Here is a 12,605-nt window from a genome sequence, read left to right on the forward strand (position 1 = left end):
TTAGAAGAAACCAGCCCAATATAAGCCTAGAATCTTTTGATCCACTTTGGAACCCCCACCATTTTGAAAATTTACCATTGTTAACTTACCCTGTAACTAAATTCAACCAATAACTTATATCTTATATTTGTATTTCATTAATAAATTTTATATTGTAACTTACCAAATCTATTTATTCTTAAAATAATTCATAATTATAAGATTAAGACAAAGACTTACCTTATTAGACAGAAACAAAACACAAATTAGGAATTATCTTTATTAAGAAATAAAAATGACTTTCAGTTCAATGTGGGCTAACTTAGTAGCCAAAGGAATTTTGTAGGCCTAAGTTAATGAATAGCCTATAGAAAGCTTTATGGTGTGTAGCAAATTTGGCGACCCAACGTGTCGGCTTTCGAATGATATATTACGGTAGTCATAAAATATTGCAATTTTCGATTTAAGCTAAGTTAACCTTAAGTTGTACTAGATCGTAAGAACCCATAGCCTATTGTACTGTACGTCCCGTAATTAACATTCCCTAACCCCAATAACAACACAAAGCCGTTATACAAAACATTAATTAATCACGCACAATTTGCATAATTAGTACAATAATTAATCATGGCCGAGAAAGGATATAATTTAAGACCCAACCGGAAAAATTCTAACCTAAATCCGAATTACGAATACAACACTCAAACTGACAGCGAGAGCGAGATTGAAGAAGAACGTCGCCATCTTGATGACATCACATGCACGGACACAGAACAAAAAACACATCCACAACAGACATCAGAACACACAGAGGAAGAAAACAACGAGTCCATGGACCAATCAGACAATAGTATTCCCATTCCTACAAGTCTGTTTGCAAATGTTGCCACTGAACTGTCTAGTAAACAAAGTCTGAATGTTTCCAAAATGCCAGGTGATAGCCAAGGTCACATTAGCGGATCAATAACTCAGACACCCGCACCCGAACACAGCCGATCGTTACCGAATATAGCCGACGACGACGAACGTCACCTAGACCTACCAACACGGCAACGACTTGACAATCCTAGCGTCACTGTCGGTGAAACAGCGACAACAAATACTACTGTCACGTCAGCACCAATTGCACCATCAGATATTAATACTTTAATTGCTCTCATGACTAAACTAGATACTAAATTGAGCAACAAAATTGACGAATCAAATACGGAAATTAAAGCAGAAATTAATAATAAAATCAACAGCAAACTTAATAAATTAAAAGTTGAACTCACTCAAAGCTTCAATGATAAAATTGATGCTAATAGCCTAGAAATTCAAGCTTGCCGAAATGCACTAGAAACTCATATTTTAGAAAATCGTGAAAGTCAAAGTAAATTCCAGGTCGAAATTAACTCAATTAAGATCACTCAGACAACACAAGCTGAAGAAATTATTAAACTTAATGAAAAACTCACACAAAAAATTGATGAATCACAAGATCAAATGCGACAATTCGTCATTGATAATCTTACACAACAACAATCAATATCTGATAATAAAAATCAACAGAGACAAAATGACATCCTATCTGCTGTCAAAACACAATTGGTAATGCATGAACAGAATTTTGACCAAAAAATTGAAGAACTTTCTCATCGAACCAGGCAAGAATCCGAACAAAATTCCAAAGCTAATTTGGCCATCATACAAAACGAAATTCTCCCAAAACTCACCATCCAAAACAAAACTTTAGAATCTCAGCAAGCTGAAATACAAAATTTAAATCACAATCTAATAAAATGTGAACAAGAAGTGGAAACCCTCAAACAGAGCAAAACATTTGAAAACTTCCAAGGCCCAATCAAAATTATATGCAATGGAAATGAAGAGAAAGACCGACAAATACCAAAATTCAACGGCCGAAGTGGCAACCCAAAAGAATATCGTAATAAATTGAAAAGATATTACGACAGAGGACTTGAGCGAAACAGTAATTATGACCCGATTGAATATCTCAAAGACCTGCTAGAAACTTCATTCGAAGGTCCCGCCTCAAGATGGCTACAACTTGTAAAGACTGACTTAAGTTCCTGGGAACAATTTTCCAACGAATTCGAAGCTAAATACTGGTCAAGAGAAGTACAACGCAGCTTAAGAGCCAAAATCGAATCAGAAAAATACCGGTCAAATGGTACCCTCAGCCGCAGTGAATACCTTACAGAACGTGTAATTTCACTCCAATCTATGAGCCCTTGCCTAACCGAAGAAGAAATTGTGACACTGATGGCAGAGAGATTTGACTCCATCATACAAGACTGCATCAATGTACAAAACATCACCACCGTACGTGCATTAGAAAGACTTCTACAACGTGAAGACCTCAAAGACGGACCAAAGAAGACACGCACCAACAACCAGAATCACAACAGCTCATCCAATAACCGACCGACAACTCCAAATCAACAACCACACACCTATCATCAAAACGGCCGCTACGAGAATCAGAGAGCGTACCAACCCAAGATAACTTCATATCACAACAATTCATACAACAACAATCACCAACACAGAAATTATCCAAATCATCAAAATTACCGTCCTAACTACAATCATCCTACTTACGACCGAAACCATGAAAACAAACCATATCAACGAGACAGATATCCTCCACGTAACGGTGACAACAACCAACGGACCTACAGAAACCACCCAACCCAAGAACAAGCTCAGCTCTGCGCAGTAATAAGACAAAATAACTACGTGCCAAGTGCTCCTCCAAACAACCAATCATCACACAGTTACGAGCCACAAACTCATCCTGCACCAAATATACAGGAAAACGGTTCGGCGCTGTAAGCGACAACCGAGAGGGTCAATTATCATTAGTTAACTCTAAAATTACAGCGCCTATTTATGAAATTCTCGGTAATGAAATAAATCATCTTCAATCCCAAAGTATAATGTGCGATAAGAACTTCTTATTAGAAAATGATTCAGAAAATAATCAATCTCCAAATTTCACTCAAATAAGTTGCCCAGAAATTAGCATCAAACTTAATAATATTAGAGTAAACGCATTAGTCGACACTGGTTCATCAATAACTTGTATATCAGAATCCTGGTTCAGTGAAAACAAATCCAAAATTTCACCATTTGAAGAATTTCCAGTTAATAACACAGTAATCAAAACTGCTACAAATGAGCGATCTAAAAGAGTCTCTCGAATCATTTACGTTCCCACTACAATTGCAGAACACACCTTGCCACTGGAATATCTTATTGTACCAAATCTAATAAAACCTATAATACTAGGAGTAGATGTTTTGTCTAATCTTAAAATGGATCTGAATTTCAACACAAATGAAATAGATATGCAGATAAATAATCACAATGTTACTTTGAAGTTTTGTATGTGCAACCAAGAGGGACAAATATGTCACTTAATAATTAATGATAGCCATAGGCCAAATAATGAATATTTTAATGATGAAACGTTTGATGTATATCACGATGATCCAATATATAATAAATTTAACAGCACAATAAATAACTTCAAAAATAGAAAAACAGATCCAATCGAAGACAAAACATTAACCCAAGAAGAAATAGAGAATTCCCTAGCAACAAATACGTACATAACCGCAGAAGAACGTGGAAAATTAAGCATTTTATTAAATAAATATCAGCGAAAGAAGATGAAGATGTTTTATACGGCCCCTACCATGTATCAGCCCTCAAGAAATATTTGGAACCAACCCGAGCAATAGAAGCTGTGATCGACGAGATAGATAATGATGACCCTACCTTCGAAGACATTGTATATCAATAAATTTCATAATGTGTTTCATCCATCAATAGACTTTTGTGCATCATCATCTCCAATCAAATTGTGCCATGGACCTTAATCGCGAGTGCGTGACCCCTTAAATTGTGTTTTCCATAAACTGATACCCAGGTGATAAAGTTTATAAATAATACTCACTTACTAATAAACTGTGATCTCCTTAATAACAAAGAAACAATAAAGTTATTTGATATTGAACAGTATGGAACAACATCCATAATATCCCTTTCTTCCCATGCCAGGCCATGAACACTCTATTCTATTTTCCCCCTTTTAATGTTATTGTCCTACACATTTGTTAATTTATATTATAATTTTATTGTATTATCACCCAATGTTCTATCATCCAGAAAATCAATCATTTAATGTTATTCATACCTATCTGTAAGTATCATTCATATTAATGATTCATGATTCCATTTCATATTTTGTCGAAATCTGTATTTCATTTCATAGCATACAGATTTCTGTGGGGATAATTTGTAATATTACATGTCATTCATTCATCATTAACATTAATTTCTCTATTATTTTGTATATTTTCTCTCATAATGTCTGTTAATGCCCCTGATAATGTATTATCAGTTATTTAATATGTTTCTCCTTGTTAATGTGTTATTTTATCAAATTTTGTTCAATGTTATATAATATCCCATCACCCCACAGAAACATCATCCTATTTCATGTTACAATAAAATATTTATGCAAATTCTCTCCATACCTATTAAGTACTCATCAAAAACCAACAATAATCATTTATTTAGAATAAGATATAATTGTAAGAAATTTGCAATATAGTAATAAAATCTTAAATATAGTATCAATTTTCAAAATTATCCAAAGAAAATCAAAATTACTGTGGCAAGTGTCATTCATGTAAATTAACCAGCTGTACATCACTTCAACAATGGACATGGACTTCCTGAGCTTCTACCATTGCCTCTGCCCAGATCCTGCCAACTCTTCACAGTGTGAACATCATTCTATTGGAAATTGTGTTTAATTTAAACTAAAATTCATAATCCCAAAGTAAAACCTAAATTTAAATTTCTCATCATCCAAAAGTATTGGACAAGTGCATCGAAGAGTAGCCTACCAATTTATAAGAAGACAGACACTCCAAATTTGGTAACCATCATCCATCTTATTTAACTAAGGACAAATTTAATCTTCATTGGACATTTAATCAGTATAGCCTACTAGGCCCAATTAACTCAACTCATCAAGATATATACATATATCAAATTGAACTTTTATTCAAAATTTAATCTTCAAATTCTATTTTATTTCATTAAATTCAGTGAAACCATTTGGAATCTTTCTTTGGACATTTAACATTATTAGGCCTATATCAATAGCATCATGGACCTAGCTTAACTTATTTCAGAACAATAACTAAATTAAATTATTTGCATTTTAAAGAAGCCTAATATATCATTCGAACCGGCACGACCACCCCTCCCTGGATTAAGAGCTCATAGCCTATTTAAATATTAATTAGTGTACTTTAGAAGAAACCAGCCCAATATAAGCCTAGAATCTTTTGATCCACTTTGGAACCCCCACCATTTTGAAAATTTACCATTGTTAACTTACCCTGTAACTAAATTCAACCAATAACTTATATCTTATATTTGTATTTCATTAATAAATTTTATATTGTAACTTACCAAATCTATTTATTCTTAAAATAATTCATAATTATAAGATTAAGACAAAGACTTACCTTATTAGACAGAAACAAAACACAAATTAGGAATTATCTTTATTAAGAAATAAAAATGACTTTCAGTTCAATGTGGGCTAACTTAGTAGCCAAAGGAATTTTGTAGGCCTAAGTTAATGAATAGCCTATAGAAAGCTTTATGGTGTGTAGCATCCTTAATTCTCTATTACAGCATAGCCATTTTATCAATTCAAAATTATCCAAATTTTTTGGGAAAATCCAAATTTGTGAATGTTATATTGTACCAATAATCAATTTTTACCAACTATCTATTGAGCAGTATTTTATTTTTATTTTAGAAAATCTTGAAATTTTTGTTTTAGTATGGAAAGGGGCAGGTAGCTAATTTAGGTAGGATGTGTAAAGGGGCAGTATTATTTGGGGGAGATTTGTGCTCCTGACCTTAGGGCGGGGGGGGGGGGGGATGGCACCTCGGATAAAGAATGTACAATTGGATCAACAATTCCAATGAAAAACTAGGAAAATAACCAATAATCTTCTTTTATTACATAGAATAGTTTTTTAGTTTTTGCAGAACACGAGCAAGTTATAATATTACAAACAATAATAAAAAGTACCTGGGGAAAATCATGAGTTTACCCTGAAAGCAGTCTTAGTATTGCAGATACTTGAATCCATTCCCCACACTCCGCACTGCTAGCCTTAACTAATTCTTTCACCATTTCCTGTGTTGTGGACATGTTTCCATCCTTTCTCATAGTATTTCAGTATTGCAGATACATTATTCTAACTGCTACAAACTGTTTCCAGTTCCCACACTCCACACTGCTCGCCTTTTCTACTTCCTTCACCCCTTCCTAGGTCGGGAACCTGTTTCCCTCTCTTCCCATAGCATTTTAGGATTGCAGATACCTTAATCTAATCGTCATAAACAGTTCCCACACTCCGGACTGCTCGCCTTTACTACTTCCTTCATCACTTCCTACGTCGCGGACCTGTTTCCTTCCCTTCCCATAGCATTTAAGGATTGCAGATACCTTCTAATCGTCATAAACATTCCCCACACTCCAGACTGCCCGCCTTTACTATTTCCTTCATCACTTCCTACGTCGCGGACCTGTTTCCCTCCCTTCCCATAACATTTTTGGATTGCAGATACCTTAATCTAATCCTCAAAAACAGTTCCCACACTCCAGACTTCTTGCCTTTACTATTTTCTTCACCACTTCCTACGTCGCGGACCTGTTTCCCTCTCTTCCCATAGCATTTTAGGATTTCAGATACCTTAATGTAATCGTCTTAAACAGTTCCCACCCTCCAGACTGCTTGCATTTACTACTTCATTCACCACTTCCTACGTCGCGGACCTATTTCTCTCCCTCCCATTGCATTTTAGCAATGCAGATACCTTAATCTAATCGTCATAAATAGTTCCCACACTCCGGACTGCTCGCATTTACTACATCCTTCACCACTTCCTACGTCGCGGACCTGTTTCCCTCTCTTCCCATAGCATTTTAGGATTGCAGATACCTTATGCTAATCGCCATAAACAGTTCCCACACTCCAGACTGCTCGCATTTACTATTTCCTTCATCACTTCCTACGTCGTGGACCTGTTTCCCTCCCTTCCCATAACATATTTGGATTGCAGATACCTTAAGGTGACACAGTACTCCCTATCCCGCCCATGTTAAAATGACAGTTTTTAGGTACACATAACTTTTACAAATATTAACCTATCAACTTGAAATTTTTGTACTAAGTTTAATACATTATTACCAAAAATAATATGAAGCAAAAAAAGTTTTTGAGCAAAATTAAATTGTTAGTATGATTTAAAAAATTTTATAAAATATTTTGTAATTTTTTAACATATTTTTTTATTTCAAAGGTTTTTGGTTGTCATGGAAACTGATTCGTATTATTGTTCCTTATCATATGAGGAACACACACACCAATTTTTATTGAAATTGGATTATAATTGAGGAAGAAAAGTGTACCTGACTAAAAACCACTTGACTTTCGGAAAACGACAAAAGTAACCCCTGTCATGCGGGTAGTAGTAGGAATTGGGCATGCTAAAGTAAGAGTGGATAAAAGTCGCTGTATAGCTTAAAATAATTTTTTCTTCCATAATATTTGGTATGTACGTGTTCAGGAAAGTGTGTTCTACAAAATTAAATAATAAAAAATGTTTAAACAAATTTAATATTTAACGGCGTACCCTCTGCGTCTTGATTAGTAGTAGGACCCTGGACATGCTAAATTAGGCTGCAATAGTTTATAAAAGTAGCTGAAAATTTTAAAAATAATTTTTTTCTTCCTTAATTTTTATTATCTACGTGTTCAGAAAAGTCTGCTCTACAAAACTAATTAATAAAAAAAAATTTAAACAAATTTTATATTTGGGTACTGTGTTACCTTAATCTAATCGTAAAAAACAGTTCCCACACTCCAGACTGCTTGCCTTTACTATTTCCTTCACCACTTCCTGCGTCGCGGACCTGTTTTCCTCCCATCCATAGCATTTTAGGATTGTAGATACCTTAATATAATCGTTATAAACGGTTCCCACACTTCGGATAGCTCACCTTGACTACTTCCTTCACCACTTCCTACGTCTCGGACCTGTTTCCCTCCCTTCCCATAGCATATTAGGATTGTAGATACCTTAATCTAATCGTCGTAAACAGTTCCCACACTCTGGACTGCACGCCTTTACTACTTCCTTCATCACTTCCTACGTCCCGGACCTGTTTCCCTCCCTTCCCATAGCATTTTAGGATTGTAGATACCTTAATCTAATCGTCATAAACAGTTCCCACACTAGAGACTGAGACTGCTTGTCTTTATTATTTCCTTCATCACTTCCTACGTCGCGGACCTGTTTCCCTCCCTTCCCATAGCATTTTTGGATTGCAAATACCTTAATCTAATCGAAATAAACAGTTCCCACACTCCGGACTGCTCGCCTTTACTACTTCCTTCATTACTTCCTACGTCGCGGACCTGTTTCCTTCCCTTCCCAGTTCCCATAGCATTTAAGGGTTGCAGATATCGTAATCTAATCGTCATAAACAGATCCCACACTCCACACTGCTACCATTCCCATCTATATGGTCAGCTGTCGCCAATTTTTACTAAAAAAGAATGTAGTTGTGTGAGCCAGTCACAGATTGCGCTAGTGTCTAAAACTCTATTTTGTGACTTATTTTTTGTTACTGACATAGTTGCTAGGTCACAACAGTTGCTATAGCTCATAATAAGTCACTCCATCAGTTTGACTCGGTAAAAACCATCATGTAATCGGCAGAAATCAGTAATTTAGATCAGCGCAATCTGTAGGTGGCTCACATCAACTAAGACAAATTTTCTAAAAAAACCTGGCTACAACTTTAACATGGGGATGGAATGTCTACAATACTGCTACCCTTGACTACAATGTATCGAGTAATCTTCAGTATAATCTTTGCTCAATAGTAACAACTGATGGTTTTCCTTTTGTACTGTATTTTGTAATTGCTAAAATACTGTGGACAGAGAACTTACAAGTCTTTTGTTTACTTTTTCCTTGTTATTCTATTCAACCAACATGGTTACTTAGCAGCCCATAAGACTAATGTTAAAAAAATTTGACTTTCAGTTTTATTTTTCCACGTAATTAGATTTTTGTTGGCAGTTCTAACTGCAGTAAACTCGTTTTTAGGCCAAAAATAAACTATTTACCGGTACAAGATTTGAAAATAATCGTCTGAGCCGTTTTCGAGATCTTTCTGCAAGCAAGCATACATACAAGCAAACATTGCTCGTATTAGAGTATTGGATAAATATGTATACCACAGATCCCCAGAACTTCTGTTCACACTTCTTTCAGCTCTCATGAATCCTTTCCAACCAACGGGACAATTTTGTTTATCTTCCTTTGTTGACCTTGGATCTTCAGCCTTTCACACTTCCACGTTGTTGTCTTTGTATTTCAAAATAAAGTCTGTAAACAAGAACAATTACAATATAAATCCTATAAATCTATCTTAATAGTCTACAAGTTAAGTAAATAATGTTTTTCTCCATGCACAACACACATTTGGAAAAAAAATACTGGATGCGAAGCGACTGTTATAATATCTTCCAATAATAATAACTGAAAAGGTAAATGTTTATATTACAAATACTAATGAAGAATATATATATTTATATACCCCCGCCACAGCAAACCTGCAGACTAAGAGAATTTCCATTTCCTTAATTGATATACAATTAAATCTATTTAAATAACATTATGTTAAACGAGTACCTAGGTTTGCAGCTACAAAGAGGCTAATAAAGTTAGTTTTTTAGTAAAATATTAATAGCTTAGTATAAAATAAAGAAATTTGCCAAGTTTTATCAAAATATACTCATAAACAAGCAAACTACAACATTTTACAATATTCTCTATAAGAATAACATGGTAATTTTAAAATTACAATTTTTTGAATTTTCTCCATAACCAATAACCACACAAAAACACTTCAATATACTAAATAATTTTTATTTTTAAGTTCTTTAAAATGATCTAGAGAGAAATTGGGAAACTTTGTGTTTTGATGGTCAAAAATGACAAAACATGTAAAACCATGTGTAAAACAAATACCCCTGTCGCTGCAAACCTGCCGACTAAGCGAATTTCCATTTGTCGGAATTGATTTTCAATTAAATCTATTTAAATAACGTTAGGTTTAACGAGTACCTAGGTTTGCTGCTACAAGGAATCTGTTAAAGTGGGGTTTTTAGTAAAATATCAATAGCTTAGTATACAATAAATGAGAAAAACAATTTTTTACCCCATAAAATGCCCTGTAAAACGGACGCGTTGCAGAAAGTCAACAGTCCCGGAAGGTCAAATAATTTATACCTGTGCCGCTAGGTCAAAAACTACAATGTTTGCAGTGTCTGTAGATCAAAAATCCCAGTAAGTCAAATAGTACAGTCCGAGCTAAAAACATGGTCTATGTTAAAGCAATTGACTTATTGAGAATTTGACCTAATGCAACAGCAGTTTTAATATAACGAAATAAGATAAAATATAAGTTCAGTTTCGCTGAGTCAACAGTGCCGGAAGGTCAAAAGTATAATCTGTTAAAAACAACGATAGTCCTCTCGACGCATGACTTCAATAATTTCGTGTTTTGGTGTACTTAAAGTTGTGCTAAAATTTTGAAAATTGGCACAGAGCTTCTTGGTTAGTCCTACTCGATGACTATTTTGTTGGAACTTTAAACTATTTACCGATCTAATTAATAAAAATTGATATGTATGGTGAAATAGTTTTAAATCGTGATTTCTAACATGAAAAAGTTAGCATGCGAGATTTTTTTTGTTTTTGGGTTAGAGAGGTTTTGTCCGTGGCAAAGTTGTAGCCAAAAGTGTGATGCGTAAAATATATTTTTTTTGGATTTCTTACAATCAGTGGTTCAATAGATAACTTGGGTTGAAGAGGACGGCAAATTTAGCATTTCGCAACGCATGGAAAGAACTACATCGTACGATGCGACTGCTGAGTGGACTTTTAATTTACAGTTCTAAGGACATGAAAAAGATGAACTACAGATCACCAGTACATTCATATTATTTATAAAACATCTTTCTGTATTACCAGCTTACATTTTTCACTTATATTAATAAGAATACATCATAAACAGGGTGTTAAAAATAAGCGGGGAGATACTTTACCTAGTAATTCCTTGGGTCAAAATAAACAGAAAATGAAGGATAACATTTTTTCCAAAATCGTTTCGTTAAATTAGATATCCGCCAATTTGTATTTTTTACATACAAATATTTATCTTTACACTTTTTCAACCGATGTTTATGAAACTTGGTATGTATGTTAAGGTAGGGACCCATGTTATAAAAAAAGATTCATCTCGATTCACCCTAAAACTTCAAAATTTAACACTTAACTACAATATAATATACTTTACTACACCACAATATTTACGTATCACCATAAATCTTTAATAAAATAAAACGTTCACATTTTTAAAATCCAAAATAAATCAATATAATCTTTCTTTTTTGAAAAATATAGTAAAAAAAAGGCGATGTTAAAATAACGACAGGCGAGTTTCGATCTGGGTGTTTCAGGTTTGAACACAGGTTGTTGGGTGTTTCAGGTTGTTTTGGATTTAACATTAATTAACATTAATGTTTAACCCTCCTAGGTTTGAACTGATTAAGAGGAATACATGAAACCGAAGGGGGGAGGTAGCAGCAAGTGCACTAGTACTTACTAGTGTCCAATAACAATTTAAATGGATTTAACCAAAACCTTTTCTATTTCACTTATTTTTAGCTGTATGGTATTTGTATGGTTGGCATTTCAAAAACAGGTAAAATAGTATTAAAATTATATAAGAATGTTGTCTTAGTATTTGTGGTCCATCCCCCTTGAGGGATAAAAAAGTGATAATAGCTTAAGACAGTAGATATTTATGGCTATTATTGATATACCAAGTCTCACTACTTTATCCATATTGTTAAAAAAATATAGCCAATCCAGGACTTTTCAACCATACTGTATAACGCCAACACGAAATTTTTCCGTTGAACTCCTCCGAATTTCTTAGGCGATTTTGACCATTCATGTCTCATTAGAAAGAGCGTGTCAAATACATTTGCAAACCAACCTTACATTTTTTAAATCCCTTGGGCTCAGCCCCAGTGGCTCTTAAAGAACCCATGTTATGCCTATGAAGAACATATTGATTTATTTATATTAGGATCAGCTCAATTAGTTGCTGTTATGCAATTCAAGGATATAATGTAGGCTACATTATTAACATGTTACTGATTTGTTTGAAATACTATATTTACTATTTCAATTTGGGTTTGCTGGATAATTTAATCCATTTTACCAAACAATAAAAGTTAAGGGACAAAGTACTATATTTCATGAGCAATCATTGAAAGGACCGATTGAAGTCCTCATCAACCAAAAGAATGCCTACTAAAGCAAATAAAATTGAGACGAACATGTAATGCACGAAATCAGGTGGTTCTTAAGTATGTGAAAAAATGTATTGTTATTCAAAAACAGACGGAAAACTTGTAAACATATTCGTGATAATG

General features: G+C 34.2%; 1 protein-coding gene across 1 annotated transcript; it reads left to right on the forward strand.

Annotated features, from left to right (window-relative positions):
* Positions 1-606: 606 nt before the first annotated feature.
* On the forward strand, positions 607-2,817 carry LOC129003661 (uncharacterized protein MAL13P1.304-like). The gene is made up of 2 exons (XM_054431959.1): positions 607-1,060; positions 1,775-2,817. Exons 1-2 carry the CDS (start codon positions 607-609, stop codon positions 2,815-2,817), a joined length of 1,497 nt encoding a protein of 498 aa, XP_054287934.1.
* Positions 2,818-12,605: the final 9,788 nt, after the last annotated feature.

The sequence above is a fragment of the Macrosteles quadrilineatus genome, unplaced genomic scaffold (assembly GCF_028750875.1).
Source record: "Macrosteles quadrilineatus isolate MER2022 unplaced genomic scaffold, UCM_ALF_1.0 Scaffold_9__3_contigs__length_116548681, whole genome shotgun sequence".
Taxonomy (NCBI): domain Eukaryota; kingdom Metazoa; phylum Arthropoda; class Insecta; order Hemiptera; family Cicadellidae; genus Macrosteles; species Macrosteles quadrilineatus.